The sequence below is a fragment of the Coffea arabica genome, chromosome 1c (assembly GCF_036785885.1).
Source record: "Coffea arabica cultivar ET-39 chromosome 1c, Coffea Arabica ET-39 HiFi, whole genome shotgun sequence".
Lineage (NCBI taxonomy): Eukaryota > Viridiplantae > Streptophyta > Magnoliopsida > Gentianales > Rubiaceae > Coffea > Coffea arabica.
The window spans coordinates 1,774,946-1,797,914 of NC_092310.1; the positions used below are offsets into that span (position 1 = coordinate 1,774,946).

The 22,969-nt window shown below is 34.9% G+C and overlaps 3 protein-coding genes across 12 annotated transcripts; 1 reads left to right on the forward strand and 2 right to left on the reverse strand.

Moving 5' to 3' along the window:
* The first annotated feature begins 4,526 nt into the window (after positions 1 to 4,526).
* On the forward strand, positions 4,527 to 11,874 carry LOC113690585 (E3 ubiquitin-protein ligase SINAT2-like). Of its 3 annotated transcripts, XM_072076981.1 has the most exons (6): positions 4,527 to 4,718; positions 5,640 to 5,694; positions 5,783 to 5,837; positions 7,813 to 8,131; positions 8,550 to 8,933; positions 11,377 to 11,874. In XM_072076981.1, exons 4-6 carry the CDS (start codon positions 7,913 to 7,915, stop codon positions 11,698 to 11,700), a joined length of 927 nt encoding a protein of 308 aa, XP_071933082.1. In that variant the 5' UTR covers positions 4,527 to 4,718; positions 5,640 to 5,694; positions 5,783 to 5,837; positions 7,813 to 7,912; the 3' UTR covers positions 11,701 to 11,874. The 3 variants fall into 3 exon arrangements, with proteins under 3 accessions (XP_071933082.1, XP_071933060.1, XP_071933101.1); XM_072076959.1 differs by lacking the exon at positions 5,640 to 5,694; XM_072077000.1 differs by lacking the exons at positions 4,527 to 4,718; positions 5,640 to 5,694; positions 5,783 to 5,837 and adding an exon at positions 6,649 to 6,890.
* Positions 11,875 to 12,253: 379 nt separating this feature from the next.
* LOC113736781 (late blight resistance protein R1-A-like) lies at positions 12,254 to 17,501 on the reverse strand. Of its 2 annotated transcripts, XM_072076901.1 has the most exons (3): positions 17,353 to 17,501; positions 15,625 to 16,054; positions 12,254 to 15,433 (listed from the first exon to the last, which is right to left on the reverse strand). In XM_072076901.1, the coding sequence occupies exon 3, from the start codon at positions 13,718 to 13,720 to the stop codon at positions 12,524 to 12,526; it is 1,197 nt and encodes a 398-aa protein (XP_071933002.1). In that variant the 5' UTR covers positions 13,721 to 15,433; positions 15,625 to 16,054; positions 17,353 to 17,501; the 3' UTR covers positions 12,254 to 12,523. The 2 variants fall into 2 exon arrangements, with proteins under 2 accessions (XP_071933002.1, XP_071933022.1); XM_072076921.1 differs by having other exon boundaries at positions 12,254 to 16,054.
* A 421-nt stretch (positions 17,502 to 17,922) lies between these two features.
* LOC113690655 (uncharacterized) lies at positions 17,923 to 20,291 on the reverse strand. 7 transcript variants are annotated; one of them, XM_072077189.1, is made up of 4 exons: positions 20,008 to 20,281; positions 19,011 to 19,088; positions 18,842 to 18,933; positions 17,923 to 18,624 (listed from the first exon to the last, which is right to left on the reverse strand). In XM_072077189.1, exons 2-4 carry the CDS (start codon positions 19,039 to 19,041, stop codon positions 18,106 to 18,108), a joined length of 642 nt encoding a protein of 213 aa, XP_071933290.1. In that variant the 5' UTR covers positions 19,042 to 19,088; positions 20,008 to 20,281; the 3' UTR covers positions 17,923 to 18,105. The 7 variants fall into 7 exon arrangements, with proteins under 7 accessions (XP_071933290.1, XP_027064699.1, XP_027064624.1 ...); XM_027208898.2 differs by having other exon boundaries at positions 19,843 to 20,281; XM_027208823.2 differs by having other exon boundaries at positions 19,788 to 20,281.
* Positions 20,292 to 22,969: the final 2,678 nt, after the last annotated feature.

Genomic DNA, 22,969 nt, shown 5'->3' on the forward strand with positions numbered 1-22,969 from the left:
CCGTGCCAAATAAATCCTTCCTTATCTCCATAACAGAATCCAAAGCCTAGAATGAATATTTAAGATGATTCCAACGTGGCGTATCCGAAATGTCTCCTCCTTTCAAGCTCTCCCATGAAGAAAACATCAAAAAAAATTGCTCTAACGCCTGACTCAGACTCACCATTAAAGAATCCAACAAAATCCCATTAATGCCATCCTCATACGACTTCCACATTGCAACTTGTAAATGTCGCAGTAGATCCCTGCCCAAACCCACCTACACGTGCACATCATGGGTTTTAACCAACAAGGACATGTCAATTTCAGGATTATTATTTAATATGATGGATTACTTTATGGTATTTTGGATTCTGACCACTGAAATCTTTGACTAATCTTAGATCGTAAAACTAGTATCAGTATTATTATAGCCTTGTTTGACAGGCAAGTTTTTTGTTAAGTTTTTCTGTTATAAATTTTTAAAAAATTTTAACTATAATAATTTCAAAAAAAATTTTAAAAATTTTAAATTATACACTTTACAATATTTAAAAATTTATACACTTCAAAAATTTTTTTAAAATCTCTATAATAAAATTTTAAATAAATTTCCAAAAAACTCACTTATCGTTGCACTATTAGCAAGTTTTTCACTTTTCAGCACTTTCATCTTGTACACGTAGGTTTTAAGGAAAATGTTATGAAACAATTAAAAGTATGGATGTCCCTTTGTATTCTTAAGATGATTAATTCATGATTTTATGGCTACATTATGTATAGAAGTTACAATCCATAAATCTATTCATGTAGTGGAGAAACCGTTTCATAAGTTTCTTCATATTATTGTAATAGTGGGTGTTTAATAGGATTTATGTACCTTTAACCTTATAGTACCTATATATAGAGGTACATTGAAACCCTTTGAGTGTACTTTTGTATCTTGTTGAAATATAAGAATATCATTCTCCCTTTCTCTATTCTTTTCTCTAATACTTCTTCAATTCCTATTGTAATATTTTATTTTATTAGTTTTATAACACGTTATCAGCACGAGTCTCTATTTTTTAGCAAAAGGTGAAAACGAAGGCTCTACCTTGAACAAAAGTGAAACACAAGATTTTGCCGAAATTCTGCTCGCATTTCTTCAAGTAAATTCTGAGGTAAATTTCTAACTCACAAACTTATTTCAATTTCTTATGACTAACATTTGAATGATCAAAAAAAAATACAAGTGCCTATTGCTGAGCAATCATTAAACACAAATATATACTGTTTGACATCTTTGAGGTAATATTTCTCCTTTTAATTCTACTTATTTATCTTTAGAATTATTTGTTATAAATACTTATATTCTGATGCATTGAGTTTTGGAGATGCTATTATAGAAAATCAATTATATTTGAGGATTTACTTGTCCTTTGAAATACTTAAAGAAAAAGATTCGATCACCTGAAGATGGTCGTTCTTTAACGAAAATATTTGGCCACCAGAAAATGGTTATTATTTCAAAAGCCTGGTATGATAAATTTACCTATGGCTACAAGAATATAATTCTGCTATGTTTAGAATTATTTCTTAGTTGAAAATAATATTCTCTACATATTTCTCAATTATGCGCTTGTAGTAGCAATATTGAGAGAAAATTTGAGAAGTATTCTATACTTATTGTATGCTAGTTCTAGTCCATTCCCAGAAGTGAATGTGACTAAATTTCAATTTACTAGTTATGGTTGATGCCATGACTATGATTTTGGTAAATATGTATTTTACCATGACAAGAGAAAAAACTACCATTTGAAGTGGGATAATAATGATAAGGACAAGAAAATAAAGGTCCTAAAGATAAATGTCCCGAAGTACATTTGACGAATCAAAATTATAATAGCATTTTCATATGGCAAATTTCTTTAAACGCCCTGAAGGTGTATGATGATTGATTTAATTAACTTTTCTTCCCGAAAAAGAAATGGATGTTAAACATTTGGGATCAAAGGATTATGGTGATGATATTTGTCCCATAAGAATTATGGTGACAATGATATGTGTCTCATTAATAAGTGCTACTATAATACACTATTTTTCAACAAAAGAGACAAACACAATCAGTGGTAGTGTTTAAGTGATTGAAAACTCCAGAAGAGCTACTACTATATTTCTCCCTGTAGGAGAAAAGTTTATTATAAATAAAGCACTACTTTTTACAATGTCTCGAAAAATTTATTGAATTAGAATATCCGTCGAAAAGGATATCAAATTGAGACACTAAATGAGACAATAATAGAGATCATGTTTAGAAATCAAATGAGATAAAGGTTAATTATATCATAATAACCATTCGAGAGAGAAATGGTTATCGATATAGTTGTCTTCATTCTCATTTGATTTATAATTATCACCTGCAGTAAACCAGAAGTTTACTGATCCCAATGGATATATGATTTGACAAAAGTGAGAATATTTGAGAGCCGACAAGTATTTATACATACCCCATTTATATTATATATGGCTCCAAAAGAAATTTAGAATTTATGTCGGGTATGAATCACTTTTTACGATTAAATATCGTAAAATATTTGATGAGTGATCTATTAAATGATTTATTTATTCTGATGAGTTACGATTCCCGACATTAGGGGGAGGAAGAAATCAACCGAAAGGAAATCACCTGAAAAATTGGATTTCCTCGATCCTCATACAAAATAACGTGAACTGGAAGTTCAAGAAATTATTCATTTACAGAAAATTGCAAACCAGTTGTCAGATATATTATCGACTCTAGAAGAGTTATTAAATCAACTGTTCCTGCAGGAAATACCTTGATTAAAATTGATGTCCCTGAAGGATATGCACAAGTGCTACAAATAAATTTAAGGTCGGCCTACCTAAATAAGGTATAAATTGATTTCAAATATCTCCGGAGATTAAATGTCATGACAAAATTCAACCTCTTGAAGAGGTTGCTCCTGAAGAGCCAACTTATGAAGAGAATGAAATCATAGAAAATTTAATTGGAGCCTAATAAAATGTAGCACTTGATATTATAGAAGTTGATGAGGATCATGAATCTAGATCGGTTGATGAATGTCGGTATAGAAATGATTGGAAAAATGGAAAGATGCGATTCAATTTGAATTGGACTCACTGGCTACAAGAAAAGTTTTTGGATCTGTAGTCCAAACACCTGAAGGTGTAAAGCCAATAGAATATAAATGGGTATTTGTGAGAAAAAGAAATGAGAAAAAAGAAATTGTGAGATATAAAGCAAGACTTGTAGCCCAAGAATTTTCACAAAGGTCTGGATTTGATTATGATGAAACGTATTCACCTGTAGTGGATGCTATTACATTTAGATATCTTGTGAAGTTTTGCAGTACATGAGAAATTAGATATGCGTCTAATGGACGTCGTTACTGCATATTTATATGAGAATCTTGAAAATAATATTTATATGAGAATCCCCGAAAGATTCAACATGTCTGAAGCATGCAAATCAAATCCTAAAAATATTTATTCTATTAAATTACAAAGGTCTCTGTATGGGCTCAAACAATTTGGACGTATGTGGTATAACCGTCTCAATGAATGTCTGACAAAAGAAGGTTATACCAATGATCCAATATGTCCATGTGTTTTTATTAAGAAAAATGGATCAAATTTTGTGATAATTGCTGTATATGTTGATGATCTAAATTTGATTGGAACTCCTGAAGAGATTCAAAATATTATTGAATATTTGAAGATAGAATTTGAGATCAAAAATTTTGGAAAGACAAAATTCTGTCTTGGTTTACAAATTGAGCATTTGAAAGGTAGAATTTTTATCCACCAAACTGCATATACCCGGAAGGTATTAAAGCGGTTTTATATGGATAAGGCACATACATTAAGTACTCCAATGGTTGTCAGATCATTAGATCCTAATAAGGATCCTTTTAGACCGCGAGAGGAAAATGAAGAGATATTTGGTCCTGAAGTACCATATCTCAGTGAAATTGGTGAAGAGTATTGGAATACGATGATTAAAAGATCTCAAATGATGTTTGCATCAGGGGGAGAAATTAATGCACAAGAATAGTGTACTCTTTTTCCTTCACTAGGGTTTTTGTCCCGATGGGTTTTTCCCTGGTAAGGTTTTAACGAGGCATATTCTTTGTGTAATGGACATCCAAGGGGGAGTGTTATGAAACAATTAAAAGTATGGATGTCCCTTTGTATTCTTAAGATGATTAATTCATGATTTTATGGCTACATTATGTATAGAAGTTACAATCCATAAATCTATTCATGTAGTGGAGAAACCGTTTCATAAGTTTCTTCATATTATTGTAATAGTGGGTGTTTAATAGGATTTATGTACCTTTAACCTTGTAGTACCTATATATAGAGGTACATTGAAACCCTTTGAGTGTACTTTTGTATCTTGTTGAAATATAAGAATATCATTCTTCCTTTTTCTATTCTTTTCTCTAATACTTCTTCAATTCCTATTGTAATATTTTATTTTATTAGTTTTATAACAGAAAATAGTTTTTAAGGATTGAGTTTGTACACCTCATCACTCACCCGAAAGGCTAAAAAACCCAACTTTTCATCTGTTGCTCTCCAATTTCTTTTTATGTGATCCTGTTTTGTTTTCTTTGGAAAGCAATCATTACCCCATTATTGATTGATTTCCCGCAATGGGTTGATCAATCAGGCTTTTAAGTACAATAGCTTATCTGGTTTTTCTGTTCTTGGTAGGTTTTGCTGCATTTACTTTCATTTTTTGCACTGTTGTGGTTCTCAATTTGGCAGGCAAATTTTGGCCTTTTTTGGGCACCCCTTTTGGTCTCTTTTGAAGTTTCAGGACCTTAACTTTCATTCTTCTTTTCTAGGAAATCTTGGAACTGTTGAAAATTTCGAGGGATATTGTGAAAAATTTCGAAGGGTGTAATACTAAGACAGATGTGTAAACAATTTGGAGCGGTCTGTCACTTACCCAAAAAATTTGGAGTGGTCTGTGGCCATGTTTTAGTGTAGCTAATTCTTTAGTATTCTGTTACTGGAAGAAAAGAGTTGGTAGTAGTTGATCACAATGTTTAGCCTTGGACCTTTTCTCCCCTGTTTCCTTTTGATGTTGCTACTCTTGTGGTTGTGGAGATAAGGACTTGCTCTTTTTCTGTTTTTCCTTTTTTTTTTAAACTTCTTTTCGTGGTAGTTGCAATTGTTGCATGATGCTGAATGAGCCACTTTGTGCCAAAAGATTGACATGGTATCTGTCCCATTTTGATCTAAGTTTTCTTTGCATTGTCTCTACGCAATATTCAAATATGTGTTTTTTGAAGTGAGTCACAGTAAGATTTTTTTATTTTGTGGCGGATTTTAATTGCCTTGACTAAGTCGGTCGATTGCATCATTTGATTTTCTTTATTATTTTCTTCTACCTTTTCTTTTCTTTTCTTTTTGGTGCCTGTGTGTGTGTTTCTTTTATCAGGAATGGCACTTTGATTAATTTTGCCCCTTTCTCTAGTGAAAAGTAATGTTATACTTGTGCGGTTAAAAGGTATTTTTCAGGGGTGCCTTATCTCAGTAAAGCACTGGTGTATGTTTCTTTTTTGCTTAGAAACATGTTTACGGGTTCGGTTGATCTGGCCTTCACACTAGTTTTTTCCTTTAAGCTTGACGTCACCAATTCTCACATTTGCTCTGCAGAAAAACAGAGTAGCAGTCATGGTTGTTTCATTTCCGTTCTTTCGAAATTAAACATTCAAGTCATGGCATGTCTATTCAGTAACTTTTTTGGCATTTTGGTTTTGAGCAGGTCAGATGCAGAGGGAGCTGAAACCCAATGATGTCAAACATTTCATCTGATAAAGGTAAATTTTTCGACTGTCTAATGTTGTGTGTTTTGATGCTCAAAAAGTTAGTTTCTTTAGATCTTTGGATTAAGTTAATCCATTTTTTGCCATGTCTGTCAGATATAATTTGTTGACAGAGCTTGTCTTACTGTCAAGTTAGTTATGTTGTTGTACAAGGTATTTTGCATCTGATATGATGCTTTAATTGAGGTCTGCAGTCGATAACATTTTTGTGTTAAGGACAGCCACGTTAATGGTGCTAGTAGGTCTTTTCATGGTTTTGACTATTCTTTGTTTATGAAGTGAAATTGCAGTACCTTGTCTTAATTATATGCATAAACTGAGAAATAAAAATCCTTCAAGGTTTCTCTGCAGTTATTAGTTACTCATAATCGTGTATATAAAGATTAATGTTTTGCTAACCAAAAGTTTCAAACGATCAGCTGTTTGCTAAACAAGTAGATTTCTCTTAACCTGCAAGGGCATTTCTGGTTTGCCATTTTCATCAGTATTGACTCACATAGTGCACTGCACCATAGCTTTATTTTGGAAAGCTCTGATCAGCATGTTTGAAGTAAGTGTTAGAGGTGTCAAAGTAGATTGTAGGTATTCATAATACACTGATCATACTTTGTTCTGGAAGCTTTATGGGTAATGGTTAAACTACATCGGTTTATGATCCAATTCCTCCACCTTCTCCAAACTGGCCCCATTCCTGTACATGTTTTTCCTTTTCCTATTCTTGTCATTTTCTTTTTTTTTTCCGCCCTTTTTTTTTGTTAGTTCTTTTTCCTTTTGTCTTATTATCAAATAAAACTTTAGCCCCCATCACTTACCCTTATGACGCGCCGCTAGACTTGGGTGACCAACAGAAGCCACGCAATTTATCTTGAAAACTTACCAAAATTTATGCAACCTAGAAACTTCCGCTAAAATATCTGCAACTAAATAAATTAATAAACATAAATAACTGAATTCAGGGGCATCGGAGAAGGGCTCCGCTGCCAACTAGCCAATCCTTCATTGCATACCGCATTGTTTCAGATCCAAATGGTTCAAGGAGAATTTGCGGTAAGTATCTTTCCATTCAATGGATCATAGGCTGGCATTTAGTTCAAGATTAGAATTGGATTTTTAGGCTTTTGATCTGCCAGTTATATGCTCGTTCACCTATTAATGGAGTTGCACTTTTATCCTTGAAATAAGAGCATCATTTGTTTTTGACAAATTTTAGGCCTGGTCGGTGCCACTTTTACTGATGTGTTAGGATTTTGAGTTGAGATGATATTTAGATTCTATTTTTGGTGAACAAACACTAGCATGTGGCAGGCTGACAGCTGTGATCTTTTGTGGCTGTTCATGCTTTTGTGCATTTGGTTGTGGTTTCCATACTCGTTATCATTGTTTTTAGATTATTGTTCAGTAGATGGATTAAATTGGATTAGATGGATTATCCACAAAAATTACCAATTTAAATGGTTGAGATGGACAGATCATTTGGAGACAGTACAGTTTCTATTGCAATCCATGACCTTTTTACAGCCAGTGTATTTGGAAGGAAACATGGCCTTCAAACGAATTGACACATCTAGTTAGTGTTGAATGAATTCATTCAAAATAAATTCTACAATTGATGCTGAGTGCTTCTAGTTGCATTGTTGGTTTCGTGCTTGCTTTGGTATTAGACAGGTGTAATGCATCCAAAGTAGAGTCTGTGTTTTAGTCAATATGGCTGTAGCTGAGGAAGCTGTTAACTTGTCCCATATTTTGACTGGTATTTTCATATACATATAGATGTGTGTGTGTGTGTGTGTGTGTGTATAGATGCGATAAATATACATGTCTAAGAGTTTTGAGAATATTTGATTAGCACCTTGTTAATGTTGATGATTCATATAGAACATGTCAGTAATGGCATTTTCCAAGTTGAGTGGAAATTCTTATTCTGTTAACTCGTAGAAGCAGTGTTGAACAGTTGATATCTCATTTTCAGGATAAATCTATCCTAGCACACTAAAAACTTAACCTGGTCAGAGGTATTTGACTGGTGAACAGCAGTGATAGCAGCACCATAGCCAAAGTCTTGGTCCGACATGGCTCCTGGAGGCAGTGCATATGAAAATGTCTGTGAATCCCACATTGCATTCTCGGATTATGGCATTGTACCTGACAATCCAGAATTTATAAGCTCCCCTTATGGAGAAGTGGCTGCAGTTGTCAGTGGGAAGCTTAGGATGCCAACAGATTCTGCTGTGCATGACCTGCTGGAGTGTCCTGTGTGTATGAATCTAATGTACCCTCCAATTCTGCAAGTAAGTTCTGATTGGATTCTTGTGAGCAGCATTCATGTATTTTAATTCTTTGTTTCCATTGTTTACCAGTATAGCGTATAAAGTTCTTTACTGTGGAGCTTATTCTAGGATTTCAGCTGATAGACTTGTGTTGAGTAAATTTTTGTCTCAGCACTTCACAGCATTCACCACTTGTAATATGCAAAAAGCAGGATTGTGAATGGACCAAAACTATTCCACGCTTCAATACACTTTCACAAGTCTATTCTTACCCTTTTGCGGATTTGGCTTTTTATGCTTTGCTCCATATTGTAGGGTGCACAAGCAGAATTATAAGATAGGATATCATAATTTACTCTGTGCTTATATATGACTCTGTTGTAGAATAATCTATTATGTCATACTTGTTGACATTTCTACGATTTTTTTGTTTGTTTAGTGTCCAAATGGCCACACACTCTGCTCAAATTGCAAGTGTAAAGTTCGTTGTTGCCCAGTATGCCGCCGTGAGCTTGGTAACATACGGTGCTTGGCCTTGGAGAAAATTGCAGAGTCACTAGAATTGCCATGCAGATACCAGATTTTTGGTTGTCAAGATATATTCCCTTACCATAGCAGGCTTAGGCATGAGCAGCTTTGCCAATTTCGCCTGTACAACTGCCCTTATGCTGGAGCTGAATGCTCTGTCACTGGTGATATTGAATACCTTGTTGCTCATCTCAAAAATGATCACAATGTTGACATGCATGATGGATGTACCTTCAACCACCGTTATGTCAAATCCAATCCACAAGAAGTTGAAAATGCCACATGGATGTTGACGGTAAGCATTCTCCATCCATTCAAATGTCAAAATTTCTCCGAATTGTTTAGTAGGAACAAACATGAAATTTAGTTTCTCCACTGAAGAATTCCTTTTAGCGTGTTGCACACTGAACTTAATCGATAGGGCATGTTTTGTGATCTCCTGAGTATTCATCTATGTGCCTTAGAGGGCTATTGTTAATTGAAATTACAAGCTAGTCTAACATATTCATGATGTCCCCCCCCCCCCCAACACCACAACCCCCCCCCCCAAAAAAAAAAAAACCCCAAACAACCCTAGAACACCTTCCAATAAAGGAAATTCATTACATTTTCTCTATAACCGTGCTGCAAACTCCTTGCTGCTTTTTCTGTCCATTTTTTTCTCTCAATCTTAATTGGCCCATTGGAAATTTTTTTGGATCATAATCCTGCAGATTCTCTCAGAAGAATCCAAATCTAAAATCTGGAGCTGTATCTTTATCCATTAAAAGAAGAGTTGAAAGAAAACAAGGTTTAGTAGTTATTTTCACAATTGGATATTCTTCTAGTAATTTAGGTTGGTTGCTTAGCTGTTTCAACAATTGCTTATTCCAAAGTATAATCTTTTCTTTGTCTGCTTTGATGGACTTGTGGTCAGAAGGTACAAAAGGTGATGGACAGCAAGGCTTTTGCTAGCTTTTCTGACGTGCCAAAATTTAAACTATTACTGAGAAATGTGCTGGATGTTGCATCCTATAAAATTTGTCCAACAGATGTGCACTTTGGTACATGCAACAATAGCAGTCAATATGGAATGGTGGGTAAAATTTGTTAACACCTGCTGGATGATGTCAATTGACTTTTCTGAATGGCAATCCAAGCATTGCTTTTGCTGTATCCCCTTAAGCCTAAAATGGGGGTTTGGTGCATGAATTCTGGAATTAGGAAAATAAGAAAGAAATGTAGTTAGACAGGAGTAGATATCACGTCATAATATCAAGAACAATAAAATGGAACTAAGACCTGAAAGTTTTAATTGCTCCTGTGTTGTTAGCTTGAACTTTGTAAAGAAAAATATCCTCTAGTGGATAAACCAGATATTTTTATTTTTCTCTATGTCCATCCCTGACAAAGTATAGATGAGAAGGGAGATGCAGCATGACATTTACATTTAATACATAGGTAGAAGTACAAATTCTTACATGGTAAGCAGCCTAGTGGGGCAAGTGACCTTTCCTCTGAATTTTTTATCTGGTACATATTCAGGGGTGGTAAAGTCATTACTGAATAAATTTTGCATTCATGGAACAGCTGCATCTTTTTATTGCAAAAGAGTGAATCATCTCTAGTGAGTGCCTGGTTTGGGGAGTGAATTTGGTAATCAAATCTTATAGTAAGGTAGTGATAACTCTTTGATAGAGGCTTGAAGTACCATAATATGATAATAAAATAGAGTAGACCATAGGAGAGAAGAAAGGAGAAAGTGAGTCTGTGTCTACTTCCTGTCTTGCATGTACTTCTGCTGCAATTCATAGGCAAAAGTACATGGTTTGGTATTCATTTCAGTAGGTTTGAAGTAGCAAAAACAAGCAATTTATTTTTTGAGTAAATGAAGTTGTCACATGGAAGAGGGATATGGATTTCTTGTATCTTCTCAGGGAGAGGATCAACATCGACTTTTTCACATGATTTGGTTGTTTGTGTAGAAGTTACTGATTCAGTTGATTTTTGTCCAGGCCTAGTTGACTATATTGAACAGGAATTCTAAAATAAGTAGGATTTTTTGTTTTCTTCTGGTTGGCAGGATGAGTGGCCTACGAATGGGTTGTTTTCCTTACTATCCACATGCATAACTTTTCATGTTCACTTTCTTGCTTAGTAAACAATGTTTTCCAGCGGTTAGTACTGGAACCAATCTTTACCTTCTATAGGCTGTATAGTTATACAGATAATGCTGTTTGAACAATGGAAACTGGAACGTCCAGTGTAAACTACAGCTTGGGCTGGAGATTTGGTTAAGAACTTTTGTTGCTGCCATTTTGCTCTGTTATTGGTCGAAGATAAGCTGGTCAGAATTTTTGACCAAGTAGTCTTGGGAAGATTAAGATATTTTTATTGATCATATTACTTACCTGGTTAAACCTTCTTTTTGTCACATAAAACGCTGGCATGCTTTCTTGGAAATGATGCTTTTGAGTTATTAATACATGAGAGTCGTAGTATGCCTTTGTAAATTTAATCCTCGCAATAGTATTACATACAATCAGAGGAAAAGAAAGAATCAGATGTTTCTACGTCCTACCAAAGTGCATGCCTTTGTAAATTTAATTCCTGCAACAGTACTACGTACAATCAGCGGAAAAGAAAGAATCAGGTGTTTCTGCGTCCTACCAAAGTACACAAGGTTTTCTGGACACATTAGAGGTTTGCCTGTTGATTTTATCAAATGTAAACCCTGTCTTCTTTTCTTGTCTGCGCAGGTTTTTAACTGTTTTGGCCACCAATTCTGCTTGCACTTTGAGGCGTTTCATCTAGGAACAGCTCCAGTTTATATGGCCTTCCTGAGATTCATGGGCACTGATGAAGATGCAGAAAAGTTTTGTTATAGTTTAGAAGTTGGTGGAAAAGGTAGAAAGCTAACATGGCAAGGTGTTCCAAGGAGCATTCGCGACAGTCATATAACAGTTCGAGACGGTATGGATGGACTAATTATTTATAGAAACATGGCACTCTACTTCTCCGGAGGGAATATGAAGGAGCTCAAGCTTAAAGTGTCTGGCCGTATATGGAGAAAAGACATGTAAAAAAAAAAAATTCATGGTAGTGTTATGGTGTCTTCTGTTTCTTTTGGAAAAGAGTTAATGGTGATCTGTGTTAATTTCTAGGATTGGTGGATGAATTTTGCTAGATATGTAGTTTGTATAAAGATAATGGAGGTTCTTGGATAATTTCAGTTTGATAGATTTATTCTACTACAACTTAGAGGTGGCTTTTCCTTGGTATATAAGTTCTAGAGTTTCCTAGCTCGAGGTCTCTGCTGTTTCCACACAAACTCAAACTATTCTACTTGCTTCTTACCTCAATATAACTACTGACTGTTGATTGGTTTAGTAGAGTCTGAAAACAACTACAAATAATCTGGAGGGGTGGTGGTTTGGAGGCCTAATGTTTTCTCTATGGCGGTTTAGATAGGGATGGGTAGAACCTGAAAAGGAAGTAGGGAGAGGAGCTATAATGGATGTACCATTATCTAGGACGAAAAATGACATTGTCAAAATCTATATGCAATCTTAAACAGATTTCACGTTTAATCATTTGAAGAAATTGTATCCAAAGTCAGCATTTTCATGATCAATATGTCAAAACCTACGGTGATTTGTTGTTAAAGCATCTTCATTTACATATATGCATTACAGGCAGCAAGAAGTTCATCCTTCTAATCTTTTAAAAAAAGGACTGGTCTCAGTATTCCTCTGAATCTGAATGTAAACATAAAGAAGTATTCACAATCCTTTTTGATCTAAGACAAGGATTTTCAGATTCACATTTCCCCAGTTCATCTGTTCTTCCTTAATCTCTTGAACCAAACTTCCAACATGGCCCGGACACCGATGCACCTGAATCAATTCAAGAAGGGAGCTCCTCCAAGTTCAAGCAGCTTTCCAAAACCAATTTCTGAAGACAGGGGAGATGATCACCGGAGCACGTCCACCTGACAATGCACAACAATTCCAATTTCAAGAATTTGAGTTTAGGGAATTCCCCTTCTTCCATGTTCCATATTTCTTCCCCACCAGCTTTTGTACCCAGTAATTTGAGAACCTCAAGATTAGGTAGGCTTCCTATTGAGGAAATCATACTCCAAGGAAATGCTTCCAGGGTCAACTTTTTTAGATTCATGGGGAAACTGAACCCATAATCCTTATCTTTCACACGGTAAAAAGACAGCTTCAGTGATTCCAGTCGTCTCAGAAAGTCCATTGCCACAATCTTGCTCCAATCCCCACATGCTTCTTCTGTTTCATGGAGACTACATTTCAGTTTGCGGATATGTGGAAACTTCTTCATTATCTTATCCATGCTTTGCCCCAAGTCAAGCTCAAGAGCTGATATAGTGTCTAGGTTACACAAATCTGAGGAGCTGTCCAAGTTGTCTTTGGCCAAACTAAGATCAAAAAACTTACCACTTACATGGAGACACCTCAATGTCTGCATATTCCAAACAGTATCTGGGAGAAAAAGTCTACCATGCAAAGATTTTAGAATAAAAGTTTCCAAATTCCAAAGGTTTGCTATTGATGATGGGATGTAATTCATGCTACCTGCAAACGCCAAGTATCTCAATTGAACAAGCAAAGTAATTTCGCCAGGAAAAACAAATCCCAGATTAATTTTTCCCAAATCCAACACTCTCAGAAGTTTGAAGACGCAAAAAATGGATGATACATTGTATGGAGTTCCATATTCCTCGCTCTGGATGGAGACCACCAGAGAGCTTAGAAGAGGACAAAATAGCCTTGACTTCTGAAAATGCCTTGCTTTAGAGTAAATAAACAATCGACGTGTATTACTTGGCTCATCAAACTTAGGAAGTCCTGCATCATCACGTCTCAACTTTAGAAGATTTTCTTCTGTGGCTTTTCTCAAACAAAATTCATGCAACAAGTCATGGATGCGGCAAGTTTTGACTCCACCCGTAGATTTTGGTTTGTCAACCATAACCAAGCTTCTCACAATTAGATCCATTATGTAGTCCTCAGCTGTGTCCTCTAGGCTCTTTACCTCCGTCTTTTGAACAAAGCCTTCAGCAATCCACAACCGCATCAATGTCCAGATTGATATCTCTTGGTCTTCTCGAAATGCTCCAAAATAAAGAAGGTATGGCTTCAAATAATGAGGTACATGTTTATAGCTCAACTCTAATATACTTTTGCAATGTTCTGTGCCAGACACAGTGTCCGAACTTAGACTTTCTGCAATTTCTTCCCAACCATCTTGCTCTAAATTTGATAAGAATCCCAGCTGTGATAACAACTGTTAGAGGCAACCCTTTACAACCTTTTGCTATATGCTTTCCATGTATTAACAGTGCTGGAGGATTTCCACCTCTTTCTGCCAGCTTCTTTTGTAGTAATTCTAAGTACTCATCATCAGTAAGTTGACGAAGATGGAGAGGTTTACTTGCAGGTTTAACTTCCAAAACCAACTTAGAAATTCGACTTGTTAAAAGAATTCTGCTTCCATTGGCATCATTAGGGAATGAAACTTTTAACACATTCCAGGCCTCAATGTCCCAAACATCATCCAAAACTAGGAGATACCTGCCCCTTTAAACAATGGTAGGTGCTATAGCAAGATCATCAGCATCCATCCTAGAGTATTCATCAGAGTCCAAAGGATCAATGCAAGCCAAAATCTGAAACAACACATCTTTCTTTCCATATACTTGAGAAATACAACACCAAGCACGAATATGGAAGTGGCATATAATCATAGGATCTTGGTAAACTTTATTACCTAAAGTAGTCTTACCCAGTCCAGGCATGCCAACAATAGAAACAACGTCCAACTCTCCTGATCCTCCTGTAAGCTGAAAGATTATTTGTCCTGCCTCATCATGAAATCCCACCACAACTTGATTGGATGTTGGCATAGTCCATTGCAACCAAGAACGGGGTGGAGTTTGCGCTTTCTTTTGAGCTCCACAGGTGAATTCATCATCACCAATCCCCACATATTCCATATTAACAAGATTAACCTCTGCCATGATGGTGCTTACATAATGTCTGTCTCCAACTTCTGCCTCAATAAGCTTAATATTTTTTTGAAAAGCAAAGAACACATGATCCATATCCTTGGTTGAGTCCTCTTTCAAATCATGCATAAAAAGTGAGTGGATCACACTTTTAGCTTCACCAACAGCATCTCCAATAATATCCTTCACGTTTTCAGGTAGCTTATCAAAGTTCTCATGCTGGTTTTTAAGAATTGTTCTCAAGAATCTCAGTCCCTCATAGACTATATGCATTTGACTGGTTGTAGAATCCATTAAGCCGGTATTGCAATTAAGTAGCTCCCAAAAATTATCTAGGAGAGCATCAACAAAATTCCCCAATCTATGCTTATTAGTCTCCTTTGACATAATGCATGATCCTGATGAAGAAGCTACTAGGACTTGGATATAAATGTCACGGACTTGAGGATCAAAGGGGTTGATCTTCTGTAATAGTTCTGAAATCTATGTTGCACTTGGACACTAGTTCACCTTTTATGTCAAACCAACACATGGAAAAGAGGTCTGCAATTGATGTGGGATAAGGCAGCTCCCAGTTGCCTTTGCTCAAAACTCGCAACACAGCAAAGCGAATCAAACTTTGGAAGAACCTCAGCTTCTCCTGGAGGTCTTTGCATGGTTCCAGCAGATCTTGGTCATCATATCCAAATATGCAGAGAAGAACATCCACCAGATTCTCGAGCACAGAGTCGATGAGTTCCATCAACTCATGTCCCGTCAGACAATTACTGGTTTGCGACAAACTATTCGAGAAAATGAAGTAAAAATGGTTGATTGTTTGCTTAAAACTTTTGATACTACTTTGAACGCTACGAGTCAAAATAAACAGCCGTTTATTGAATACTCGGTCTGTTTTCTGCTCTATTTGAAGTCTGAGTGCAAGTTTATGGATATCAGCTTCAAGTTTAGACATGAAAGATTCTAGATAGCTTACATGCTCGTTGTTGTCAGAAGTGTTCCATATTCTGGCGCAGAGAAGAAATGTCCTCATGAGTCTATACTCCCGCTTCAGTTGCTCAGATTGATAAACATTTAAATCCCAAAGGCCATCCAGATTTTCCAGAGCATTCAAGACTGAATCTACACAGTTGGAGGAGGTGGAAGTGGAAGAGGCCATCTCTTAGTGGGGTGTTGGATTGCTAAGCAGCTATGGAACAACAACGTTCAAATCTTGAACAGCTAAACTAATCGGTTGATGCTAAACTCAAGAATGAAGAAGAATTCTTCTCTGCACCTCAGAAAATCCTTTTGGTCAACCTCCTTGTTCAGCTAGAAATGTAATGGTTGAAAGTTTTCACTCAAGTTCGAACTTTGAATCAATGGAGTGGTCTTAGTCGATTGGAGAACTAGCAGCCTTGGTGAAACTGTTGACCGGTCAAATTCATGCGGCATAGAGTTAGGGATGGGCAAAATTATGCGCTAACCCAAAAGTCCATCGTATCCAATTCAATCCCATTCGAAAATTAAAATATTTGATTTTTATTATTTGATCGGGTCAAAAGAGAATCGGATACCCGCTAAGATGCAGGACGGGTTAGGGTTACATAATTAAAAATTTGCGGATATCCAATCCATCCCGCATATATATATTTTTTATTTTTATACACACACTATAAAATAATAAGTTAGAACTAAATAAGTAATTTTATTGAACAAATTGTATTATAAATATGAGAGACTATAGTTTATTTACAAGATTCATTTGTAGAGGCCATAATCTTATATTTTATAGAAAAAAGTTTAATTAATGTGGAACATATATATTAAAAATTGTGCTACTTATTTCAAACTTTTATTGATTTTGAATTCTTTTAATTTTTTTCCTTTATCTTATATTTTCTTCACATGCTTGTTTCTTGGTGGGACACCTTTTTATAGAAAAAAAAATTTTATTAAATCTTAGATGAATGTGTAACATATAAAATTAAATTGGTATAAATCATTTTTTTAAAAAAATTAAATGATAAATGAGGCGGGTCGGATACCCGCTGATATGCAGGGCGAGTAAAGGTCAGAAAAAGATCAGCCAAATGATAAATTGGATAGGTATCCGATCAGTGCTCACCCCTAAATAGAGTGATTGGTCATTTGGTTTAGTTAGGCAATTTGATGAGCCACTTCAAAGTGGCTTGTCATATTTTGCGACCAATAGTGGGAGGCAAGGTTTGATCCCTGGCCTCCCGCCCCACCAACTTTGGTGGTGGCTGGTGGCCACTGAGCTAAGGAACTAATTTGGTTGGATGAGTTGATTTCTCATTTCTGTGATCGAAAATTGCCAAACACCCAATAAGTTTTCCTACTATTTTAATTAATTTTTTATCTCGCATAAATGTTTTTGGAAGTGGAATCCTAGCATAAACTTTAGTGAAAATAAATCTAAAAAAAATTCCAATAATAAAAATGGAAGATTTGCATAGTCTAGTTCTCTAATAACATACTCTATATAACAATTATTGAGTATAGTTATTTGCTTGGCTATGTAGTGATTTTTTAGTTATGTCATATCGCCTCTAATCACTTTCTCACAAACTTATTCCCTCTTAAGTCTTAATATGCGATGCTTCGCTTTGTGCCTCAGCGTTTTATCGTATGTTTCAGCTACCCCGAAGTCCCCCTCTGTCCAAATTTTAATACCATTTTTGGCTTTGGCGAAGAGGATTACCTGCTCTTGCGAGAAGCTGAATGTCTCCACTGTAGTTTTCCCCATGCCTAATTGAATACTCATGCCATGCTCCCTTGTAATAGTCCAGTACCCCTAATAGCAAGGACCCCCATGTACCTTGTGACCATGGCATGACACTCTGCAAGTGTAAAAGAACACCAGTCCACTTTAGGATTTAAGGTTTAGAGTTTAGAGCTCAGGGTTCTATGTCATGATGTCTGGATTCATGGTAACACCATGCCCTTGAATCATGGCATCCATATCGGCCCGGGCAAACCAAAAGTTTAATAACAATTCCCAATGCATTAAGTAGAATTAAGAGGAGAATGATGACACTTAGTCTAGTGACTAAAACTGAGATATCAGGAATTAGAGGTTCTTTGTTCCAATCCCCCCGTTCTCTCCCCGTTCTTAAATACCCACCCCTCTCATGCTAGAATTGGAGGAAAAAAATAGGGAGCAAATGATGAAAGCATGAAACAGCCATCATATTGATTTGCCACCATTTCATATCATCTATATGTGCCATCATTTATCCAAAACCAAGGAACTCAGTCACGAACTAAAAGCTACCAACAAAGAAGTCCATCAATACTGCAAACACGTAAGTTCATGAGCACAAGTACTACTTCAGCTAACACTGGAGCATAAACAGCTTTAGCAAATCCAATAGCCAACCATACATCATGATATCTGATATCCAAACATAAGCAATAACATAGCACAATGACATGGTGAATGCAGACAAAATGTCTACCTTGGACCAGGGCCACAGCGCTTGACATCTAATATCCAAGCATAGTACAATAACATGGCACAATAACATAGCACAATGACATCTTCCGTTTCATCCTCTAACAAATCCCCTTCAGCTGCCGCTAGATATGCTTCGACCGCTTGCAAAGCTGTCCGACAATGGAACATGTCATCGGTAGGGGCAGGAGGGGAAGGAATACCAATTGATGGAGACATGCAGGACTCTTTCCTCTTACTGAAGTGGGAGCTAATACTGTCAATTTCAAATGACTGAGTATTTACTTCCCCAGGGCTTGAATTGCCAAACTTCCTTGTACGTTTAGGCATTTTCAACTTCCCCTTATTCATAGCTTTTCCCCTCTTTGGAGCCACAACCTCAACATGATCATCAGTTGAATCTAACTGGATTGCTCTCTTTCCTTTTTGAAGTTTTGCCATCTTATTTTCCAGCTCACGCTCATCATCAGTATAAAGAGGTGCCTGGCCAGATTTCTGACTATACTTCCCTGATGCACCCTGATCATGGAACACCTTGGTCAGCACATGAAATTGCAAACAAACATTAAGCCTCTTGTTCTGATGAAGCAGACTTAACTTACTTTAGTCAACTCATCTTTAAAGGTTTAAGTTTAGGAAAAAAAAAAAAAGGACACAACACTAATAAATTGCAAGGCAAGGCCATTGGGTGTTAACATGAACCAATTAACTCATACAGAAACCAATAGATTTATACCTTGAAGTAATTTGTAATGCAGAGTTTCAAGTCATTTTCGCCCGAAATGGACTGTACACTGTCACAGAGAACGCCAGCTTTTTGTCTGGCTACTGCAAGTATAAAGAAGGCATGATAAGAACCTATAAATCGATTTAACAGGCACAACTAATCATAATCAGCGACATACCCTTCAAGGAGGACCTTGTACAGGGAGGCATGAAAATACGTTACAACAAAACAACATTCAACACGAATAGCCAAATATCTGAGGAAAGGATACGAGGTGTGAGAAAAGGCAGCAATCATGATACTTATGCAATAGCAATGAAATGGAGGCTACATTTCCAAAAGACGGCAGTAAATGCAACAGCACAAGTATGATCAGTCTGGAACAAAATTTTCATTATATGCTAATTCAGAGCCAGCTACAATGTCACACAGTAACAGGCAATAGACATGAAACTTCCAATACAAGCCCTCACATAAACTCCCAATTACAAGGCTAATTTCTAAGAAATTCCTGGGGAAGTGTTACCATAGAAAAAGGAAAAGAAATTGTTAACTGATTTAATCCGTTTCTTTGGATTATAGGGATAACAGCACATTTTCTGTGTCCTAATTGGTCCGAACAGAGACGAGAAATCTGGCCAAATTAAAACAGAGAGGTCGAAGCTACAATGTTTGCAATTTCAAGACCTATACATTTAAAATAACGTTAATGACTACCGATGATGATCTTCTTTCATTTAAATAGGTTTTTGGAACCTTTTCAGTTCAAATATGTCTGAAATTTTCTATATTTCTGTCTAATTTCTTTCCATAACTTTCCAGAGAAAAAAAAAGTGCATATAATAAGTAGAAAACACAAAACAACATTTTAGCAAAAAAAAAAAAAGAAATTTCATAACGAATCAGTGATCAAAACTTGAACTTCATAAACGTATATTTACTGCAGTGTCTTGACCTAATGTAAGTTTGCCAGTGTCAAGTGAAAAGAGCGAATAATCTACAACTCTAACCATCAAATGATACCACCACGAGATAGGCTAGAAAAATTCTTCCAAACGCAGTTAAGATCTAAGTAGAAATTCCAGAAACCAGTTACATTGCTCGGAAATTTAAAAAGAACAAAAAAAAAAAGAAGGGAAAAAGGAATTGCTTAGAATCAGAGGGAGAAGAGGGACTTCCGAGACCCGCACTAAACGGCGGGGACAATTCCAGCAGGTGGATGGCGATTGCCGGCAAATGGCAGCAGCAGCTGTGGAGGAGAAAAAGGAATGGAGTTTCGAAGAAATTCAAATGGAAGAGGAGGAGGTCCAAATCGCATATATAAATCTTCAAACGGTATCGTTTCCTCTATTTATTTACTATTTATTTTGTAAATTCACCTGAAAAAAAAAAGGCCCCTTATTTTTTTGTGCAGAAATAAGTTCATCTGAAATTTTTGTGCGGAAAGTCGATTACATCTTTGTTTGGTTTGCTGTTTATTCTATTAGAGGAAACTAGGCCTCCCCAGCCTTTATTTTTCTTTTGGGCGTGGATAGAAGTTCATCCGAAAATTTTGAAATAACTTTCCTTTGTTTGGATTGATGTATATCTATTATCTATCACTATATAAAAATTGTGTGAGTGTAAATAGTGTGAGTGTGAGTGTAAATAAAAATTGATCTTAGTTTTTGTGATATCAATATGGGTCTTGATACTAATAAATGGGCAGATTATATTGTATTTCCCTAATAATAATTAGTAAGAATTATGCTAATAGTTATAAAGAAACCTTCTTTAATCAACTATTTCTAGAGTAGTTGACCATCAAGAAAACTTTAAAGTTCAACTATTCCTGCACTATAAATCTCGAATTTCCTGAAAAAATTTTGTCAGTGGGTGCGTACGCACCCTTCTAGATTGGTGGTGATAGAATCTATCATGTCCAACAATATATATATACTTTGAATTGTGATGATTCTAGTGAATTAAACCGAAAAAAGAACAACTAGTTCATTGCATTTCATCAATAATTAATATCAATTATATGCCAACAATTATAAGAACGAAAAACATTCCCTTCAGTTATAATGAATTAAATTTAAAAAAAAACAAGAACAAATTTTATTTTTAAATTATAAAAAATATGGTCAATCTTAATTGTTAATAGTGGAAGCAAAATAGGATATTAGTTTATATGATACCAAATGCACTCCTGTTTAATAAATGGACAAATTGTTGCATTTCATCATTAATAAATAATATCAAACATGCGGGTGGTTCCAAAAAATGAAAGGTTCCATACTTCTTTATTTACCAAAAGAAAGAAGAACAAATTTTATTTACAAAATCCAAGTTTAAAGAGTACTTCAAACATGAAACAAAACGTAATAAATTGGTACTATGAATCTCTCAAAAAGTATCACGAATCTTTTTATTTCTTGGATACAAATAAACTAAGCCTTTAGAGCACCTTTTTTATATGCGCACAATATTATTGAGTAAAAAAAATTAATTCAAAATATAATAGGAAATGGAGTACTAAGGTAGGCAAAAAGTTTGATGTTGGGAATTTATTTATTTAAATTGCAATAAAGATTATATTTAATAAACTTTATCAATCATATTCTTGTATCAACTATAGTATTAAACTACAATTAATGAATATTATATTCATCAATGCCAATCATAAAAATAATTACAAAGGTGAAACATCCTTTGAATTATGGTCATAAAAATATATCCAGGTTAGTTTGACTATTATATAATAAATAATCTTAACATGTTACAATTTTTAATCATATTAACTCTATAATTATAAAGCATGCCATCAAGGAGAAAGACAAATAAGTTTCACCAAATCAAAACATTTCTCTTCAAAGTTAAGCTATTTAAATTCGAACAATGGAATTTCAATATATTCAGATACTATTATAATTACAATAACATTATAGATCATTTTACAATCCACTGTTAGCAAAATAATAATAATAAGAAAATCTCACTAAAAGTAATAAACAATTCATAGAATGACTTAAAAGGGAGCAACGAATTATTCAAAAATTAAAAGTTTAAATTCAAATGGCATAAAAATGAACATTTAGGTCATCTAAATTTAACCAAAACATTATTCTTGAAACAAAGAATGATTTATTGTTTGTGCATTTGTATTGGTTAAGGCAAACTAAGTTCAGAAAAAGTATAAAATAACATAAGTATTAAAAATCACATTTTTTTTGTCTCAATTACATTTATTCCTTCAAAATAATTGGGGATAAATTTACAAATCTCCCCTTAAAAATTACATATGCCTCCCCTATTTTTACTATTTAGTAACAATGTAGGTCTAACAAACTAAATTTCTCTTAAAAATTCTAAATTGCCCTTCTGTACAAAATTAATAAAGAAAATATAGTGTACTCAATCATTTTTTTTCCACACTTTGCACAAATCAACAAGTCTAATCCCTAACAACCATCCAAACATAAGTTCTAAAATCAAATAACTCTTCAAAATATTCCAAATTGCATATATAATATCAATACTTGTCACGCAAAAACAAAAAAGAGAGGGAAAAAGACAAGCCCCATTGATAACCAATTTTTTACTCCAAAATTAAATATCAATGCTCAAATACCTTTTCAATACAAGCTAATTTGATTTAAAACCACCATTACAACACTCATATGGTCTTAAAAATATTAATGTCTCAAAAATAGAGAATAAATTCTACCTCCATAATAAAATCATAATAACAAATTCTAATTCAATGAAAGAGATCCTTATGTAATTATTGATATTTTATAAAAGTTTTTTGACAACAAGCAAAATATGACAATTTTCACATATTTAGTTTTTCTTCCTATTTCAATTATCAGTTTCATTATTTATTTCTCTATCATTGCGAGTCTCTTCATTTCTTTCTAATTTGAAACATATTCTGCTCCCTCTGTGATTTTGTAATTTTAATTTACTAATATTAACAAAACTGAAGATAATAAAAATAGGTTATAGTAACTAGAAAAGAAAGGAGCGAAAATATTAGACAAGAGACAGAAAAATAGATTATTTCTTAAACTTGAGGGGATTTGAGAGAAATTGTTAGAAACCTCAACAGAGGTTTCTGAAATTATCCCAAATAATTGATTTTCTAAAAATTTT

Bases quoted from the DNA above. Each gene is read 5' to 3' on its own strand.
- LOC113736781 (XM_072076901.1), bottom strand. From the start codon at position 13,720: ATGCGGTTGTGGATTGCTGAAGGCTTTGTTCAAAAGACGGAGGTAAAG.
- LOC113690585 (XM_072076981.1), top strand. From the start codon at position 7,913: ATGGCTCCTGGAGGCAGTGCATATGAAAATGTCTGTGAATCCCACATT. The intron at 8,132-8,549 runs GTAAGTTCTGAT...TTGTTTGTTTAG, and splicing joins TGTACCCTCCAATTCTGCAA to TGTCCAAATGGCCACACACT. The intron at 8,934-11,376 runs GTAAGCATTCTC...TTGTCTGCGCAG, and splicing joins ATGCCACATGGATGTTGACG to GTTTTTAACTGTTTTGGCCA.
- LOC113690655 (XM_027208680.2), bottom strand. From the start codon at position 19,845: ATGGTTAGAGTTGTAGATTATTCGCTCTTTTCACTTGACACTGGCAAA. The intron at 18,934-19,787 runs GTCAAGACACTG...TTATACTTGCAG, and splicing joins CACTGGCAAACTTACATTAG to TAGCCAGACAAAAAGCTGGC. The intron at 18,625-18,841 runs GTATAAATCTAT...TTCCATGATCAG, and splicing joins GCATTACAAATTACTTCAAG to GGTGCATCAGGGAAGTATAG.